The sequence below is a fragment of the Petromyzon marinus genome, chromosome 64, assembly GCF_048934315.1.
Source record: "Petromyzon marinus isolate PM22_M1 ecotype Great Lakes invasive population chromosome 64, UKy_Petmar_22M1.pri1.0, whole genome shotgun sequence".
NCBI lineage: Eukaryota > Metazoa > Chordata > Hyperoartia > Petromyzontiformes > Petromyzontidae > Petromyzon > Petromyzon marinus.
The window spans coordinates 4,375,465-4,396,434 of record NC_133730.1 but is presented as its reverse complement, the minus strand read 5'-3'; the positions used below and the strand labels follow the sequence as shown (position 1 = coordinate 4,396,434).

General features: G+C 43.7%; 1 protein-coding gene across 4 annotated transcripts in view; it reads right to left on the bottom strand.

Annotated features, from left to right (window-relative positions):
- The window catches only part of PSMD1 (proteasome 26S subunit, non-ATPase 1), a 150,673-nt gene that overhangs the window by 115,829 nt on the left and 13,874 nt on the right, over window positions 1-20,970 (bottom strand). For all 4 annotated transcript variants that reach the window (XM_032977669.2, XM_076054094.1, XM_076054095.1 and 1 more), the window contains exons 11-14: window positions 20,708-20,786; window positions 14,055-14,228; window positions 9,644-9,755; window positions 8,902-9,098 (exon numbers count right to left, since the gene is read on the bottom strand). In XM_032977669.2, the coding sequence (XP_032833560.1) occupies window positions 8,902-9,098; window positions 9,644-9,755; window positions 14,055-14,228; window positions 20,708-20,786 (562 nt within the window). The remainder of the gene's footprint in view (window positions 1-8,901; window positions 9,099-9,643; window positions 9,756-14,054; window positions 14,229-20,707; window positions 20,787-20,970) is intronic.

Sequence of the window (20,970 nt, the reverse complement as noted above, 5' to 3'; positions counted from 1 at the left end):
CACCTTTTGTTATGCTGCGTGTGGGGTCGGGGAGATTTTGAAAGCGGGTGCAAACGGCTGAAGCTGCGTGGGGGGTCGGGGGGATTTTGAAAGCGGGTGCAAACGGCTGTTCAGTTAAAAGGTAGCTGAAGTTTGATATACAACCACTGAGAAAAGGAAATGGCTGTACAAAAAATTGAGAGACAGCAAACGTTTGACTTTATTTATAACATCTTTCCAGTGATTGCTCAATTTGAAACCATCCCCTCGGTTGAAGTTGTGTCTGTGTTTGTAAATCTGGATGGCCCCGTGGACAAATCTCCCCGACACCACACGCAGCATAACAAAAGGTGTTTTTTTTTAACCACTCCCCTGCAGTGCGAAGTGGTTGTTACCCGCAGCAGCCTATCAAAAGGCTGCTTAACCAAGCCCTCCCACCCACCCACGCCCCCTCACTGACTCCTCCCCCCTCACTTAACCTGTACATAATCCCGGTTGTCTCTGAACTGTGCTCCTGACACAGATATTCTGCGTTGACTTTTCCACCTGAAGACGGAAGCTTGTGTTGCCTCCGAAACGTCGTGATTTTCTTTTATTTTGTTTTATTTGATCTACGTGACTTTACCAAATAAAATCAAAGAGTATGGCTACGTACTGTGTGAAAGAAGTTCAACGTAAATACATACGTACAGGTATGGGTAGTTTTTTAATTCGGTTAGCCTGGTTCCACCCAGAACATTTATCAAGATGAATAGCTTAATCTGCGTGTCACAAATAAAATCAAAGAGTATGGCTACGTACTGTGTGAAAGAAGTTCAACGTAAATACATACGTACAGGTACGCACAGTTTTTGAATTCGGTTAGCCTGGTTCCACCCAGAACATTTATCAAGATGAATAGCTTAATCTGCGTGTCACACTAAGGCAGGAAATAAAACCCAATCGCAATTAACAAATCCGGTCATAAACAAGAGTCGTGTTGAATTTGGGGGTAAATGCATTAGTTTTGCCGATCACCAAACCACCCGGAACGCATCCCTGTGTATTTAGATTTCAGAAGCTAAGCAGGGCGACCGGATGGGTGAGCACCATATGTATGCTGATGTATGTTGAACTTCTTTCACACCGTAGGTAGCCAACCGTGCTGATCATAGGTGAGGGGGAAGGACAACAAACAACAGGCCTGCACGGTCGGCAGTACGGAGCACCGCAGAAAAAAAAACTATTGTTGCACCGCACTTCTACGCTCCTATGTCCATGCTCCCCGCCTTCATCAAGCCGCACTGTCCTGCGTGGTGATGCGTGGTGAAGTATGGTCAAATATCCCCCACGACCCGCACGGTGTGGGGGAGGCCCTCATCCGGCAGTGGATTGACTAACGTGTCATAATAATGGCCCATTCGAGGTACAGAGTACGAAGTGGATATGGTACAATCTTGATTTGAAGCTTTCGTGACTGCAGGAATCCATATTCTTTGGTTCTTTCGGTAAAATATTTTATACCTACGTGACTTTACCGAAAGAACCAAAGGGTATGGATATGGTACGTAGGTAGAACTTCTTTTGCACTGTACGTAGCCAACCGCGCTAAGTCGGTGGTGCGGGATGGTAGTGGTGTAAATTTGGCGGTATACGATGGCAGTGCCATTTTCGGCACTTCTCAGAATGGCTTCCAATTCCTGTGTTTCCACCGAGCGGAATCGGCACGTCGCCTGGAGCAGCGGGTCGATGAGGTTTACCGCTTTCGGACACTGGGGTATCGGAGTGTTCACGGCAGGAGGAACGGGGGGCGACTAAAGCGCTGTGATATGAAGCAGACACTCGCATTCCACCAATAAAAATACCCCACAAACCCCACATATCGGCCGATCGACGAGCGCAGCTGCGAGGCATTAATTGGAGTTCAACCATCTGCCACCTCTCATGGAGGAATTGGCTTCAAATGGATCCTGCCTCTTCCTTCAGTCTCTCCACCCTCCCACCATTTACCAAGTGCATTCGCAATACACAGGGTAATCCATTCGCAGACACCCCAAGAAAATAATTGGAAATAATTACAGAGCAGAGGTAAAACATAGCCTCTAGATGCCTCCTACCAATCTCAGTACGCCCATTTGAAATGTTTAACGCTCTCCTTCCTCTGCAAGACACAGAGCCATCGCTTTCACAATATTCAATCACCTATCAAGAAGTAAAAAGGGTCATTGGAAATCAGTGGGGTATCCTATAGAAATGTATCATCATGTACACGCAAGATGCAAAGAGAAAAATGGGCTGCAGTTCTGTCTGCACATTTCCAGGATTGATATTCCATCGTGGGAGTGGAGTGGTGGAGCAATAGTTTGTGCACTGTGCTATGAATCCAGTGGCATAGGCATAAGTTTGATTCCTGGCCAAAGCTAACATAATCGTTGAGTGATATCTAGTAACCAAATAAGTAAATCGAGAACAAAGGTCTGTAAATTTATTCACTTTTAAATGTTTGAATTCATTGTCATACCAAGTACGTTGATAGGATGCAAATAAACACAAAAAAGATCTCCAAAATCTTGAATAAACACAAGATCCAGGTCCGTTTCAACACATTACATAAAATCCGTGATCTGGTTCCGTCTGTAAAAGATGTGATTCCGGACATACAATACCCTGGTGTCTACAAACTAAGTTGCCTCTGTGGTAGTAGTTACATTGGAGAAACCAAACACCATATCTCGGACCGCATTCGTGAACATAAAGCAGACCTTAAACACGGTAGGACCAACACCTCGGCCGTAGCAGATCATTGTTCTAATTCAGTAGGCTCACATGCCATTGACTTTTCCAAGACGGAGGTTCTTTGTAAGCCATCTGGCTTCCATGAGAGATTCGTTCATGAGGCTATCCACATATACAAACACAGAGACAATTTCAACCGAGAAGATGGATTCTATCTTAGCAATCATTGGAAAGATTTGATAAATCATTTCAGTTCTTGATTGATTGTTCACGCTTACAGTGCCTTTCAGACAGCATACATAAAAACAAATTTCGTCTCCCCCCTCCTCTTTTCAAAAAAAAAAATAGATGGACTAGTCCTGGCAAACTGCCATCGTTGCGCGTGACGCAAACGTTATTTATATATATAAATATGCCGTTTTCAAAATAAATTTATGCAAACCGACACACCTGATGATGACCGTTTGAGTTATGGTCGAAACGTCGTGAGAATTTTTTATTGTTTTATATATATTTTGTTATTTTGTTGTTTCTCTTCAACGTGACTTTACCGAAAAAACTAAGAATATAGTGTATTCTATTTTGCTAAGTAAAAAGGTGCAGCCCTACAATTGCCCTTCTTGAAGGTAATTTGGGCCTACTCTTTCATGCTGGTCAGACATCGAGGAAGAGATGGGTGGGTACCCACACTTCACCCCACCATACACACAATCTTCTGATAATAAATACAGTGGCGCACCCATATATAAACCGCAAGCTGGACAGAGGTAGGGGATATTTAGGAAACTTGCCCATTGTTTTCATCTGCCGTGCCGGGAAATTGAACCGACACAACCTCTGCATCGCAAAGTCTAGCCACGTTACACCCACGGCGAGGTATCCGTGACAAAAATTTGTTTACAAATCATTTCGTAAGAACCGCTCATCATTTAGTTGCCCCAATTTTTCTAGCGATCAATGAATGGACTTTCCCGTCGGGAGAAAGCGGAGCAGCCGCTGATTAATACTTTGCCTCCGGCACAAACTAAAATATAGAAATATCATACAAATAATAAAAAAACTAAAATACGTGAGAAACGTCACGTTAACACGTAGGCTTTCGCAACCAATATCATCCATAATACAGAAACGTCAAGCGGGAAAGTTGGGTGACATTAGACCAGTCACCGACCATTTTTACACGAAAAGACTCGATATGAAATGCGTAATCACAAAGTGTCCGCTACCAAGGGAATATTAGATCACGTGAAATTCTGTGAAAGCTTAATGTCTGGATCCAGGGCTGGCAGTTGGCCAAAGAGTTCCATGCTCCCTGCTGTCAGTGTTGATTCCAGTGGTGAGAAGAAGAGCTACGGGCCTGCAAGTTTCAGGCAGTTGAAGGGCAGCACAAGAGTCTAAGCGGGGGGGATAAAAGCACGCACAGCCGTGGTTTGCATAACACCCTCCAAAGCGAGTTTGTGCTTAGAAATAAATTGGCAGAACAAAAGCAGAAGAGCAGGCGTCGGGGGCAAAAAAAATAATTTGCATATAAACTAATAATCCTCCTTTTTGTCCCGCTCTAAGTCTCATGTTTTGAGCAACGGTTTGGTAGACTTTTTCAAAAGGGTCAGTGCCTCGGAGCATCACATCGCAACACGTGTTCGCGCATACGAGGTAATATTTACCAGCCTTATCGTACCCTTCCCCCCCCCCCCCTGTTACGGATGAAGCTGAGCTGGAAAGCATTGAAGACCCATCGCAGTGGGACGAGGAGAAAGGGGGTCAAGTCAGGTGGCGGGGGGGGGGGCTGGCAATCAACGCCCGCCTCCAAAACGCCTACTTAGGCACACGTTCCGTTGCCCCGTGGGGATTACACGAAATGTAATTTTTATGAATACGCCTGTGGACAAGTAGCAGTGATGTACAAAGAAAGTACATTCATGTACGGCGGTAACACGGCCACAAGTGATAGACACGGATGTGAAAGACACGTATGTGATAGACACGGCAGTAACATGGCCACAAGCAAAAGACACGGATGCAAAGACAGCGACACATGACCAGCATATGTAAAACTTTCCTTATTTTCAAGAGGCGAGCGATTCTGAGGTGCACGCGCTAATGAAGCGAGCGCGAAAACAGCGTGCGAGGTCGGTGAAACTCCGCGGGCGTGAATGGAGCCGTCGGCGAAAGCCGGATTGAGAATTCGGAGCACAGCCATGGGCAGTGAAGCCTGTTATTGGATGCTCTCTAACCGCGAAAATATCACCACACAACAGCTCTTAACATTTACCAAGATTTCGCCAAAAGAGAAAAAAATCATTGTGACAGGTATTATATTCGTGTTACTTGAAAAAGCAAGTTTTGCTCTCTTTAAATATAGGACATCCGATGTACTTTCCAGACAAAACTGAGGTTTTATTATGTTTGCGTGCTATTAAGCATCACTGACAGAAACATTTCCTTTAATATATTTTCTACTTTTATGGCAATGTTATTGACGAGTGCGTCGAGTTTTCCGAGGCATTAATTGTGAAGAGGTTTTTTTTTTTCCCCCACGACTTTCCATGACACCGGAGTTTATCAGGCGAGTTTTGGAAGCTCAATGCGTGAAATACCGGAGCAGAAGATCAAGACCATATTGCTGACGAAAATAAAATGTTAACATGCCAAGACAAATTCAATGTTCCCATCACCTACGACACTCTGGATTTTTACATGTTTGGCGATTCCTCCCCGCACCCTGATCGACCGCCCCCCCTTGACCCCCCCCCCCCCGTTTTCCGATGGAAAGAATTCAGGCCAGCCAAGGTATGTACAAAAGTACACACGTCGTCGCATATCCGACCGTCACGCATTACCACCCGGGAGCGATTAAACAACGCGCTACGCTGACGCGCATAAGCGTGGCGCAACAATCTCACGATGCGCAGGGCACTCGCAGATCTGACCTTTTCAAATAAATATCTTGCCTAAAAGCTCAGTCAGGAGCGGGTCAGATAAATGCGACGTTACTGGATTCTCGTTCGGGCAATCGTGCGGAAAAATGAGCAGAAGACGGGGGGGGGGGGGGAGATTGTCTTTTTGGGTGGCATCTTCCTTGCGGTGCAAATACAAAATATTTCGTGATCATCTTCGTGCAATTACCCGTTAATGATCAAGTGCAACAGATTCGCTACATGCGAGGCTTAATCGCAAAAGGGCAGGTCGCATACGGAGCCCAGGAGTGCAGTGGAGGTTGCAATCCGATGCGATGGCGTAAGCAACGCGAGCGCGCCATGAAGAATTTAAAGCACCTTACACTTTTGTCATTTTAATTAGCATAATTCTCCAAATGTGAGAGATGAACTTGTCACATACAATAATGCCCACAAAAAAACAAACACTGCGTGTGTAGGTGGAGAAATAATTTCACATTACTGTGTGGTGCACAGGTTTAATATTTCACAATGAATGAACAAATGATGAAATAAAACTCGATTGATTTTAGGCGCACAACCATCGGCGCTTGGGCAAAATTGAGAATCAAAATAAATAAACGGCTATAAATACATTGACAGCTCCCCTATGAACAGCTGATGCCAGGGCAGATTTGTGTCGTAGATGACGGGGTGTAATATGGGCAATAAAAACGTAAAAAAATTGATATTTCATAACAGCATGGCACTTGGCAATCTTACGTGGTCTTAGGAGCCCCATTATCTCAACGACTGTCCCTTGGCCAGGATCAATTATTGGCTGGGTGGGGAGGGAAAAAATCCTATAAAATTTTCTGTGCGAGATAACAAAGGTGCATTAATGATGAGCTGCAAGTGAGCTTCATTCATTGGTACGAGTGTGGCGCATGGCTTTCACACAAACACGGTGCACAAAGCTCTCCGCATACAAAAACAAAGATTCCCCCCCCCCCCCACATAGCCTATATAAAAGAAAGTCACACTCATGACACACAAAGTGCTTGCCACAAATGAACCACAATACCTTGCCAATCTCGTCAAGGGACATAAACCATCAAGCAAACTAACGGAAACTTCGGTCATCCTCGCAGCGGCTTTTGGCTATCCATCGGGCAAAGACAGTCAAACTGCATCACACGCACTATCAGATGCGCTTCTATGGCCGTCTGGAACGCTCTTCCTACCGATATTAGGAAGCCACTGGGAGCTATGCACTTTTAAATCTAGATTGAAAGCTGGTTTCTTTAGAACTGCTTTTGGTGTTTAGTTCGTTGTCCCCCCCCCCCGCACCTCCGATTAGCACGGTTAGCTACAACATACATACACTATTGCAGCAAGTGATGTTAGCGAGCAACTGTCAAGGCCAGCAGAGCACACCTTTGTCTCGCCAGTGCTGACGTTCACAATCCACACTAGGTACTCATTAGAGGCTGCTGGTGGATGATTCTTCTGGTGTGTAATGATGATGAGGAGTGCGTGAATGACAATGATGTTTGTCTTTTGATGATCCAGAAAAGGCAGAAGATGTGGATTCGGCAACATCGTCAGAGGTAAAAGCTTAACAAAGGAGGTTCTTGCGGGACAGATTTTGGGAAAGCTACCAAGAGGCAGAAGGGAGATGCTGCTCGTCGACTTGATCAGAGGCTTACAGTGAACTGGACATTACTGCACATCTTTGAAAAAGAGCTTCATAACTCATCGGATTTCTCCAGAATAAATAAAGATTCTGATTCTTAACTAAAGACAGCTGAAGGTGGGACAGGTGCTTGAGCCAGGACCTGCCACTGGACTAAAGAAGAAGACAGTACGGAAAAGGACGGTATGTGACTGGCACGGTTCATGCCCAACCGCCCTTTGTCTCCCAAGTATCGATGTCGCCAACACAAAGGGCACGACGGTGACCTCGTTCAGACACAAAACTGTCGTACAATCATGAGTACATTTCAACCCGTTTCAAAGGCAAGAAAGAACCGAGATCATTAGGCCCGTGTGTATTTTTGCACGAGACATAATGTATCTCTCGGCAGCCTCGCGTGCACGTTGAATAATTTGTTGGAAAACATTAATTGAAAAGTAATGCTTTAAGGACGTATTGTAGGAGACTTGAGCGCAGGAACAGGATATTAATTATTCTTCAATTGAAAATTGCCTTTTGACGAGATGGTTACAGCCACACATTTAGCTTCACTCCTCCATCCCCATGCCAAACCTGACAGAAAAGCTTTTGGCCCGAGGTTAAAGGAATTCATCATTTGCTGAATGTCAAGTTATTACAGCCAATAAAATAAACAGATTTTTTTAAAATACTAAAATAACATTATTATATTAAGACAGTCACTCATACCGTTACACGCACAGTGAGAGCACACCCCCCCCCCCCCCCCGTGTCCTAACATCACCCTAGGCCTCGCTTTCTCATGGGGTTACTTATTGCTATGCCCGGGAAATTCTATGTCAACCCATCGCACAACATTTTACAATTCCCAAAAACGACGTAAACCAATCACTGAAGAATTATAGTATTGACATGACCGGCGCAATAATGGCATGTCTCGAAATTATTTGAGCATTTATATGACGCTGCTGAACATGTAGGCTTTCGCGACCAATATTATTCATAATAAAGATTTTTGGGTTAGATCGCGTTATTTATAAATGTGTCGTAACCCTCCACCACCCGACACGGCCAATCAGCAAAAAAGTGTCACGTTGACAAAAGACAAATAGTTCACTACTTAGGCCACCAGTGTGTTGAAGAGTGAATCCACAACATTTACAGTTTGAGTACGACGTTTCGCTGGTACCCAAACTGTCAACGTGACACTTTTTTGCTGATTGGCCGTGTCGGGTGGTGGAGGGTTACGGCACATTTATAAATAACGCGATCCAACCCAAAAACCTTTATTATGAATGAAGCTGCTTGTTTGTATATGTTGGCCACCGACACGTATGTATGCAAGCGTATTGAACTTCTTTCGCACTGTACGTAGACAAATGTGCTAATCGGAGGTGCGGGACACACGCTCTCCGACCGTTCAGTTGAACGCTTAGCCCTTTGCCAGGAGTCAGAACGTGCACAAGGTGCGCCATTTTGGCCTGCATCGTGGCCCTGGATATTTTTTTTTTTAAGAGGCGCCTTGTACAGTGCACAAACCGCCACGTAGGCAGGGATACAGAAACTTTACATTGCTCAGCTTTAATGCACGGGGGAAAAAGGGGGGGGGGGGTGGGAGGTGAGAGGGTCGGGGTGTCGGCCGGCCGGAGATCTCACCTTATCACGGCATAGGCTCTCGATGAGGGCATCGGCCTCCTCCATGCGCCCGTACATGACGGTGGCGATGCCGACGGCGAGACCGCGCAGGATTTTCTCGTGCTGCGTCTCTTGCGCGTACGCCACCATGTCCTCGATGGCTGTGGCGGAGCGCGACCCCAGCATCACCAGGCCCATGGCCAGACCCGCCGCCTCACCTGCAGACACCACATGCCGACGGCGGCGTCGTCATCAAGACACGAGCATCGTCATCATCGCCGCGGTGGCGGGACGGTTAACTACCTCGCCTGGTGTATATATAGCAAAGTGGCCACAAATGATAGCCCAAAGAAGTGGCTTATTCATTTGGAAATTTATAGCAGCCAAAGACTCTAAATGCATACTTCTAAACGTGGAGCAAAAACCGGAGGACCTGGATAAATATACACGCGACCACGGGGAGAATATGCAAACTCCAAATACACAGCGCCAAGGTCGGGATGGAACCCACGACCTCCTGTATACCAGACAAGTTAACATCTTAACACATGCATGTACATATGTTGAACTTCTTTCGCACTGTATGTAATCAAACGTGCTAGAAAATACACGCGAAAAATACACATGCCAAGCACGCACAAAGGCCATCTCGGAACTCGTGCAATCAGCCGTGCCGCCGTTGCTAACATTCCGTGGGCCCGGTATACGGGGCACCGGACAAACGCCACAGGCGAGGTAGTGGACGACACGGGCACAGACCGACCTGTGACTGCGTCGTCCTGGTAGAGGTTGAACTTGAGCTGCTCGTAGACGTCCTGCCTGGCCGTGCCCATCGCGGCGAGACCCAGGCCCAAGCAGCCGCCATGACGGACGATCTGCGCGACACGACACGCACAAGCGACACGCACCCGCGTTAAGATGCACACCGTGGCTGGGGCTTCTCTGTGCTCGCTCGGTCGCCGCAGTGGGTAGATGAATGCGTTTTGTTATCGCTGGCTCACTTTTCGGAACCGTCTGACATTGCCAAAAGGGTTATTACTTAGGGAGGTTGCCAGATGGCTCAAGAGGCTAATTCCACGTCGTGGCACCGAGCAGCCACCGCTAAAAATCACAAGTTAAATCCGTGCATACCACCCTGTAATTACGTTCCAAGTTTATTTTATGTGACCACATGAAAACTCAATAGAGCAGGAAAGTCTGATATTCAAGAGTGACCTGTGCAAACTCCAATTATACCAGCTTGTCACGTGTCAGAAATCAATGGTCTATTAAAAACATTCATGTTAGGTTGGATTTAGTTTTTCACTTAATTTGCCACTAAGGGCCAAGAAAATGTTCTTTAAAAGCCGCGGCAAATAACCAAGTGCACCACCAAATAATTTTGGAGAAGAGGCAGTTGAAGAAAATACAGAAGTAGTTAGTGTCTGACGTCATTTTCCAGAATGTTCCCGAACAGGGGGTTGTTGCACAGCACTGTTTGGATGGTGCAAATGTAAATGTATTCTTTCTTTTGACGTGATACCCATTAGGAATAAAATTGCTAAATAAAATAAACAATTTGGTAAAATGAATACAAAGCACATATTGCACATTTCACAAAAAGTTCCCGGGGAACTTAACAAAACTAATCGACAAAAAAACAGAGAAAATAACTATACAAAGTATAAAACTGAATAATCACCGAGCTGTAAAAGCACGCCACAGTAAGACCATAATTTGGATTATGAATAAAGGTATAACCAATGAGAATCAATATAGCCTGAAATCCGTATAACATGAAGATTATACAAGAGCCTCCAAATAAGAAAAAAAAAAGGACTCCGAGTCCCTGAATGACAAAATTTAAATCTCCTTCGCAGACAGGCAGAAGCATTCTAAAGCGATCGGGGCTTAACGAGGATGTTACACAACTGCCAAGCAATGCAGTGCAGTAGTTAATTCTGGGAGTAATTAATGCACGAGAATCAAGGTTTATTTCCAGCGGACAGCTCCCGGTGCTTAATTGTTGAGCACAAACTTTTGCCCGATGTCTTCTTCACGTCTTTTTGGGGAGACGAAACGACATTGGCTGAGGGGCAACATTTATTCGGCGACGCTTTGACAAGTTACTTTCAAAAAGTGCCACCCCTCTTTCATGAAGGGCTTTCGTTAATTTTACGGTCACCGCATCGTGCGCTTTTCAGGATGCGCTTCTGCGGCCGTCTGTAACGCGCTTCCTTTCCGATATTAGGAAGCCACTTAGAGCTATGCACTTTTAAATCATCTAGTTTAAAAACAAATTTCTTTAAAATTGTTTTTTTGTGTTTATTTTTTCTCGTCCTTCCTCCACACCTCCGTTGAGCACGGTTCGCTGCGTACGGTGCGAAAGAAGTTCAACATTCATACATGAAGACCTCAAACCTAATTGTATTTTATGTATCTGCACTTCTATGATGTGAACAGCACTGCTGAATATGTGCAACCATTTAATAAAAATGGATGAACCGTTAAGTTTTTCAAAGGTCACTTGGTTTTATTTTAAATTAGATTGGTGTTTTTACTGAACATTATTATTTTTCATCGACAGTGCGGTGCTTTTAAAGATCATTCTCTGTAAAATTTTACTTCCATTCTGTTCAAATCACAAACCTTAGGCAGTTAACCATCCATTCTCCACAATTAAGTCCCATGTCACAATTCATGATCAAAGGTCAATTCAAAAACAGATCCTGTTTGTCTAATTTCTTCCATCTCATTTGTATCATGGGCCTAAATGTAAGACGAACACAATCACCGACAATCATGATCAATGCACTGGTGGATGAAGGCTTCCCCAAGCTTGTCACCATGTCTCCCAGGACCATAATGTAGTAATCCAAATTGGTACCGGCCCAAGCGGATATCTACTTATCGCTTTATCTTGAGCCAAACTTTGGAAGATGTCCGAACTTTACATGAGCGAACAACACGCATACACTGTAATTAAGTCATAGACACAAAAGTTAATAAATGAATCGTGCATGTTAGAATATATTTTAAACAATTAGTTGAAGAATCATTGGATACCTAGTGAACTCAAAAGTTCCAAATAATTGCCAACAGCTCTTACGACCAGCATTCATTACCACAATTACCCCAGGCAATATTAATATGCCATGCCTGTGTAACCTGGACAAATATTAACTACAAATTGACGACCTTACATGTTAGACTGCCCAAGGTACTGAAAAGAAAGTTCATAACAATCCTTGAGATTAAAAAAAATGGACCAAAGCACGAAAAAGTTAAACCAGCATAACCCAACGCATTAGGTCGGGTCATATTTGCTTTACTGGATGGAAATGAATCCAGATGTTATTTTGAACCAGAGGATGAGTGATGGTGCAGTGGTTTGAACAAAGTACTGTGAACACTATCACCCAAGCTTCGAGTCTTCCCAGCCATGGCTAACACCACAGGGCAAGGGACATTTGAACTTGTTAAAAGCAGGGGGACCCTCCGCCACCCCTTACCAACCCACACCAACCAGCGTGGTGAGGCATGGGTCAAACAACCCCAAATATCTGACATGGCAGAGGACTTTGTCCAATGTTGGATTGACCAAGGGCTGTAAATAACAAAAGTTGAACGTCCAACAATTTTTCCGATCCAAATTTTTTTTGGTTAGAATGTGTAAAATAAAAACGTGTCGTTAAACTCGCCACCACCCGACACAGCCAATCGGTAAGGTTTGTTAAGTAAACAAAACGTGCCACTTGGTTCCAAGTTCAGCACGCCGGCATGTCGCAGAGTAAACCCACAACAATTTCACATTTAATTTTACCGAGTATAACGTTTAGCAAAGTGACGTCTTAATTCCTAATCATCCCCCACCATCATTTAACCACCGATAATTGCAACTCTAATTAGCTACGAATTAAGTCACTTGCATATGGCACTTCGCTCAAATGCCATCCCAGAGAAAACAAGAAGTAAAAAATGTATGCATGGTTCCATGACGATATCTAAACAAGCGTTTATGCCCTTAAGTATTTCAGCAGTGATCACAATGTAACCTTCCCAGCCTCGACGAAATGTCACACGACAGGAGATTATGTCACTGGCTACGTGGGGGGGGGGGGGGGCAAAGCAAGGCATGCATATGAAGTGTGACATCGCCTTGACTCAAAAGGGCTTATATCTATTTTATCGCCGAGTATTGGGGAAACCCTTTCATCAATTCGGTTGGTTTACCAAAAGGCAAGTCCCTCATAACAAACAACATCATACACATTGAATTCTAAATGTCATTGGTAAGAACACAGCATGGTTGTACAACTGTTGCCATGGCATTCATAAAATGAATAGGAACTTAAATTTCGATTTAAAGCTTTCGTGACTGCAATGATTCATCTTCTTTGGTTCTTTCGGTAAAGTCACGTAGCAGGGGGACCCTCCGCCACGACGTTTCGTGAGAATATTATTGTGTTATTTTATTTTATCAATTTATTATTTTATTCTCATTCTACGTGACTTTACCGAAAGAACCAAAGAAGATGAATAGGAACTTCTGCAATAACATAACTAAAGTATCTGTAGAAGTGCTGAGTCAAGGGTAGCATTTGCTTTACTTCTGTATACCTGCATCATGAGACCTCCTTTGCCAGTAGCAAAATATAATAGGTTTTTTTACCCTTTTATCTGGCACAAAACTGACACCTTTTTACAAGGGATCATGTTTGCATTAACCACAATACCTGTGGTCAAAATACAAACAAAAAACAGCACTCTGATAATGTATGCATTGTCCTTGAAATTGAGCTCTAAAAAAAATTTCAAGGACAATGCATACATTATCAGTGTGCTGTTTTTTTTGGTCTGCATTTTGACACACTGGTATTGTGGTTAATGCAAACATGATCCTTTGTAAAAAGGTGTCAGTTTTGTGCCAGATAAAAGCGTAAAAAAACCTATTATTCTGTATACCTGCTTGTATTAAATCCTGCCTGGGTGGACAACACCACAGCCAATATTAAGACATATACAGATGGGACAGGCAGACCCGATGGACAAAGACATCGCATGAATGCTCTCAACTCAAGTGTGGGAAAGCGTTAAAAAGACTCCCTGGAAGTAAAACTTTTTTGTTATCCCAGTAGCAAAAAAAAAAAAATCGCCCGTCCACTCGGCGGTGGCGCCTTTGGACAGCTGCGTACATCACTGTTGGCGTTCTTGAGTTGATTCAGCAGGTACTCGGTGATCTCGCCCCCGTGGTTGGCATGGATCAGTCCCAGCGCGTAGAGCCCGCCGCCCTCTTGATACGCCGAGCCCGGCGACGAGTCCTTGGGCAGGTACGTAGCCATGAGCTGCAGCGCCTCCTTCTCGTGCCCCTGTTAAAGACGACAGCAGCAGCAGCGGCGATGTTACGATCAGTGGACCACGGCAGGGGCGGCGGGGGAAACGTAAGTTGGCAAAACCATTCGCGAGGCTGCCCACACAGAAGCCCAGTGGAGTTGAGAGTTTTACACATCTGCTTGATGAAAATAGAACTGGCAAGACGTCTCTGTGGTGGGGAAACGCCCAGACAGAGGTGTGAAAAAATTGTAAAAGTTGTTCCACACGATTCAGACAGGGGCCAAACACAGACTTAATCCGTCCTTTATCAGGAGCCGAGACCCTATGTCATGTTTTCTCCACCACGTCTTGAAAGTGTTTCTCAAATTTGCTTGAGCCAACAAGCCTTGGCACCAATTTACTGCATTAGGGGGGTGCGCTTACACAACCGGCTAAGGATGCCACTCACACATCGACGTCACTCACGTGCCCGATTACACGTCTTTTACTTCAACATGAAAGCAAAGTGGGCTGACCAGGGTGACGAATTAGGGTGGCTCATAATGTCTACTGTAGCACACCGAGCCAACAACGTTGAGAAAGTGGATTCGATATCCAGGAAACCTAGGATTCGAGTGTAAAGATTTGAAGGGTTTTACCCCTGTCCCCCATTTCAAAGAATTTTATAAAAGTTGTATTTATTTATTTGCTATAGCACATGTTTGATGGATAATTCAAATTTTAAGGGTCAAATATAGCGAAAATCACATGTCGACCGATACAAAGGCACAATATCTTAAATTGGTTCCAGAAATAGCCGTGTGATGTCAACTTGTGGTGTAGTTTCCCGACAATGCAAGTCTGCCGAGTCACGCAGCTGCAAGTGGAGAGTCTATCACCGCATGAAAATACTCCAGTAGATAATACTTGGCATGTAAATGGTCGTGAAGATGCCAAAACTTTTTATTTTATTTGATCTCATTTAAAACTCAGGTATGCAATTGAATTATTGTGTCAATTTCCATGAAAAAACAATTCGTACACCCACTTTTCAATCTCTCTTTATGGGAATAACATTGTCAAGCTTTGTATATCAATTCCCTGCCTGCTAAAATTATCTTTATGAAATCGTTTTTGGTTTTCAAGACTCAATTTGCCACTGACACGGTTGTAAAGTCTTTATGGTCGGCATATTTATGGTCTTGTGTAGATTACTCTCACTTTGCCTCTATATTTACCAGTCAAAGTAAATTTTAAAGAATAACAAACAGTACATGGGAACATGACGATTTATGAAATGAGACAGAATTATTTTTCCCCAAGTGGCTTGTCTGTTATGTTTTTTTATGTATGGAGGCACAGCAACTCCATCGAGTATCTTGGAAACTCTCAATTATAAACTCTTTCCTTTATTCAATTGTAGAATCGCTCTTAAAACTCGTCCCCGGAAATCGACCCAACTAATTTCGATCCAAATTAGTCGTTTCTAAAAGTAATCATACAAAAGGCTGTTCTCATAACCGCCAACCTTTTGTTATTATTACTCGTTGTTGTCTGTAAATAATGTGAACAATGTTCTCTCTCGCATGGTAGCACGCGCATGTATACAAATGCCCCCTTTTTTTGGTTACGCAACCACAACCTTCACAGTGGTGATCAATGTAAAGTATTGGTTCCAAAATTCATTGCGACCGCGAAACAAAGTTGGTTAAGCTCACAATCTTTGCGTCACCTCATTTGGACATGCAGGCCGATGCTTTGGAAAACTCTTTAGGGTTTTAACATTTATTTTTATTTAAACGGCCATATTGACAAGACCGCGAAACAGGTTTTATATTTATATAGACAGGGAGAACTAGTTGGAAATATTTAACGGCAATGTTCTTTCAAAGCCAATTTATTGTGGGCCAGTGCACAAGCCGTCTTCATATGTTCAGGATCAAGTAAACTTGATATACCACCAGACACCCGAGTTAATTAAATTTTATATAATTAATGAACGCACAAAGACCTTCGGTTACATTGCATCTCTTTAGGGCACTCCCATTATAAACGGTTAAATGCTTCTACTTGCTCCGTTAGGCAGCTCGTTAATTTGCTGAAGTGCGTTCGCCAAATTGCACAATCGAGCTGCTGCAGATGCAACATTTGGCTTATACCGCGTAAGAGCCGTGAGACTTCTGCAGCGGCTGAAGAGCACAGTGGAAAACGTGATCGCCACTGCGGTGGCACACGGCTGGTTTAATTCCCACCACCACCAGTTAACACTGCAGGGCGAATTATCATGTGAAAAGACACCCACAGGATGTATGTAGAAGTTATTTCGCACCGTACGTACCCAACCGTCTGAGCAGAGTAAACGGTTTGACACACCATCCTGTAGTGGCGCATTAAGCATTTCTCTCCTCGAATGTCTGGGTATTCTTTGGCCAATCTGGTTTATTTCCATTCCATATGCACTGTACTCAAATAAGCAGGGTGTTTACTCGAATAAGAACAGTCATAGGTAAGATCATTTCAAGCCCTTTGTCAATGCACTGCTGGAGGAAGGACTCCCCAAACTGTGTCAGTTCATGAGCGGGTTTGTTTGAGCGTAACTTCACTACGCTGGTCAATGCGAATCGGTAAAAAAAGCAGTAAAAAGAGGAACAGATGAATGGACCCTGGCGAAAATGTGTCCTGACAACGCAAATTAATTCTTTCCATAGGTGACCAAAATAATTATGTATGTTTATAACGTTCATATCTCTGAGTGGTTTTTTTTTTACTTTCTGACCCACCCCTACTGGACATTTGTGAAAAAGAGCTTCATAGCTCATCGGATTCATCCTCCAGTGTAAATAAATATTCTGACTCTGAAAAAATTGCGATGTGTTTTCGGGTTGTACTGTTTTTAATGTTCGACGTTTCGCTGGACATGCTGCGAGCTTCTTCCAGGAGCTTAACAGAGCTCACTTCGCTTCAAATCAGGTTCTGAAGACGCTTCCAGAATGTGAAAAAAACCATCAAACATCGTGCAGGACACTATTATTACCAGAGAACGCACCAAAACTCTTTACAGCACAACAGCCAAACATGGAAGAGGCTGCGCACCTGCTGTGCAGTGGACTAAGAGTCACACCCTCGCACACTATTCGCAAGAGAGCTTTGCAAGTTCTTAAAATCCATCAATTGCGACAAACTGTAAAAAATATTTCATCCACACAACCGCCGCGCCAGTCGGAGGGGGGGTCATCCTCTACACGAGACATGATCACCTCCGCTGCACCCGTGCGCATTGCACAAAATAAATCACTTGGCACCGCAGACGGAGAGCGAAGAAGAGACGGGGGGGGGGGGGGATGGGGACTTCGAGATGCATTTGTGATGCATTACAGGACGATTCACGTGAAACGACGCAACTGACATAGAAATCGTCAAAGATAGGGAGGTATTAAAAAAAACCTCCACGGTGCAGACTCAGGGAATCTAAGGTTACCAAGAAGCACGGTTCTCAGTGTGAGCATCTAGGGCGGGCTGGTGTGTGGTGTTTAACAGCGCGCCGGTAAATGACAGCTAATGATATATCATGAACTAATAAAAAGAGGTTTTACCCTTTCTGGAAATAAAACGGGAGTTAAGATATATTCATATTCTTAGCTCTTTCGGTAAAGTCACGTTGAAGGGAAACAATAAAATAATAAAATATTTAAAACAATAAAAATTCTCACGACGTTTCGACCATAACACAAACGGTCGTCATCAGGTGTGTCGGTCCGCATTAATTTATTTATTTTAAAACGGTGCATTTATTTATTTATAAATAACGTCAGCGCCACGCGCAGCGATTTGGCAGTTTATTTAGAAGGACTAGTCCATCTATGTTCTGAAAAGAGGAGGGGGGAGACGAAAAATTAATGTATGCTGTCTGAAAGCCACTGTAAGCGTGAACAATCAATTAAGACCTGAAATGGTTTATCAAATCTTTCCAATGATTGCTAAGCCAGAATCCATCTTCTCGGTTGAAATTGTCTCTGTGCTTGTATATGTGGATAGCCTCATGAACGAATCTCTCATGGTAGCCAGATGGCTTACAAAGAACCTCTGTCTTGGAAAAGTCAATGAGTTAAGATGTTCAAACACCAATTAGATAGCGTATGCAAGGCGTCGAGTCTGCATTAACCGCAAGTACTTGTGGCAAAACATGCAAACAGGCCTCTTTCGATTTAAAGCTTTCATGACTGCAAGGATTCATCTTCTTTGGTTCTTTCGGTAAAGTCACGTAGAATGAGAATAAAATAATAAAACATTTAAATAAAATAACACAATGATATTCTCACGACGTTTCGGCCACAACACAAGCGGCCTTCATTAGGTGAAGGGGACGAGACTGTCTGGAGGACAGCGCTGGAGTGAGAAAGCCACGCTGAGATCACGACCTTTAAGCTGTGTGCGAAGAAACAAAGCGCCTTGACAAAGGAATTAGCATATAATTTTGCATTGAAATGGCTGAGTGATTAGTTTGTGACTGGTCACAGAAAAGGCTATGTTAAAATTAAAGCATACACATCTGCAAAGGCACCCCTTGACAAAGGAATTAGCATAGAATTTAGCATTGAAATAGCTAAGTTTAAGTATACACATCCGCCGAGGCACTCCTTGACAAATAGCTCAGATGTGTAGGCCTTAACTTCAACATAGCCATTTCTGTGACCAGTCACAAGCTAATCACTGTTATTTCAATGCTAAATTCGCCTAGTTATTTCAATGCTAAATTCTCCTGTTTGATTTGTACTAGGTGCCTCGGTGAGGGTATATGCTCTGACTTTAACATAGCTATTTCTGTGACCAGTTACAAGCTAATCACTCAGCTATTTCAATGCTCAATTCTATGCTAATTCCTTTGTCAAGGAGTGCCTCGGCGGATGTGTATACTTAAACTTAGCTATTTCAATGCTAAATTCTATGCTAATTCCTTTGTCAAGGGGTGCCTTTGCGGATGTGTATGCTTTAACTTTAACATAGCCTTTTCTGTGACCAGTCACAAGCTAATCACTCAGCCATTTCAATGCTAAATTATATGCTAATTCCTTTGTCAAGGCGCTTTGTTTCTTCTCACACAGCTTAAAAGTCGTGATCTCAGCGTGGCTTTCTCACTCCAGCGCTGTCCTCCAGACAGTCTCGTCCCCTTCACCTGATGAAGGCCGCTTGTGTTGTGGCCGAAACGTCGTGAGAATATTATTGTGTTATTTTATTTTATCAATTTATTATTTTATTCTCATTCTACGTGACTTTACCGAAAGAACCAAAGAAGAAAAACAGGCCTCTGATTATAATTTCTGCATTGTCTTTGAAACCGATTGGCCTACAAAAAGGTTTCTATTTGGTGTTTGAACATCTTAATGCCTTTTTATTGCCAGAAAGGGTAAAACCTAATCTGATTTTTTCATATTTTTTGATACTGCGGAAAGGGTCCCGTAGATGTCATAATATAATTTAATTAACAGCCCTTTTGTCAATCCACTGCTTGATGAACGCCTCCCATACGATATGCCAGTCATTGGGATCATTTGACCATACTTCGCTATGCTGGTCAGTCTGGGTTGGTCAAGATGGAGCAGGACGCATCAGTCCCAAACATCACTGGTCACTGATGTTGGCCGTGACCAGGGAGTGAACTCTGGTCGCCGGGTTCACAGAGCGGGGCGTGAACCACTTTTTGGATGCAAATGAAATAAAATCTCCAAGCTGACAATGTATGGAATTAGCGGTTTTACCTATATTTGTTTTATTGTATTTACATTTCATCAATGGAGCTTCTCAGCTGGTGATAAATGAAAAATATAATATTAATATTCCTGCCAGCCATTATATGAATGATGTGGTTCGGAGATAGAACCACAGCATGTTCATCACAGATGCACACAAAGGCTACAACAATTATATGTAGCCCGAGGGCAAAAAGATAAGGGACAAAGTCATAATTTCCTATGACTAACCCAATGGCAGATTGGACACATTAGACATATGAAATCTGTACATGTGTATGGGGTCAATACAGGCCTGTGTGGCTCTGTTACAATTCAAGGAGCAAAAATCTGACAATTCTCCCTGGAGCCAAGAGTTTCTGAACTCCAAATCCTCGTGAAAGAGGGCAGTGCAGCAGAGTCTGTTGTTGTACTGGACTTTCCATGCTGCTGCATCTTCAATAACCCACGACCCTCATAGCATGGGCAGGCCCATCATCCATAAGTGAATTGTATGGATTTACGTTGAATTTCTTTCGCGCCGTACATAGCCAACCGTGCTAATCGGAGGTGCGGGGGGAAGAACAACAAACTAAACACAGAAAAACTTTTCTAAAGAAATTAGTTTTCCATCTAGAATTAAAAGTGCATACCTCCAGTGGCTTCCGAATAACGGAAGAGCATTCCAGACGGTCGCAGAAGCCCATCTGAAGGCGCACGATGCGGCGACCGTTCTGTTTGTGGGCCAGCCAAAAGCTGCTGCCGCGAGGATGGCCGGAGTTTGCGTGAATTGATGGGTTATTACACACCTTGTGGATGACACCAAGGCTAGCGGTAGCTGTGAACTTGGCCCAGTTGGTCGCCCTTGCAAGCCACTCCAAGTTGTCTCTGTCAATTGCAAAATGTGTGTATGTTGAACTCCTTTCACACCGTACGCAAACCAACCGCACTAATCGGAGATGCATCAACATTAAATCTTTTACTGTAATTTGCGAAGGCGATTAAGTGTGATATCTTAATCAGCACTATTTCGCGTTAGCCCACGGCCAAATGATAACCTTTCATGAATACA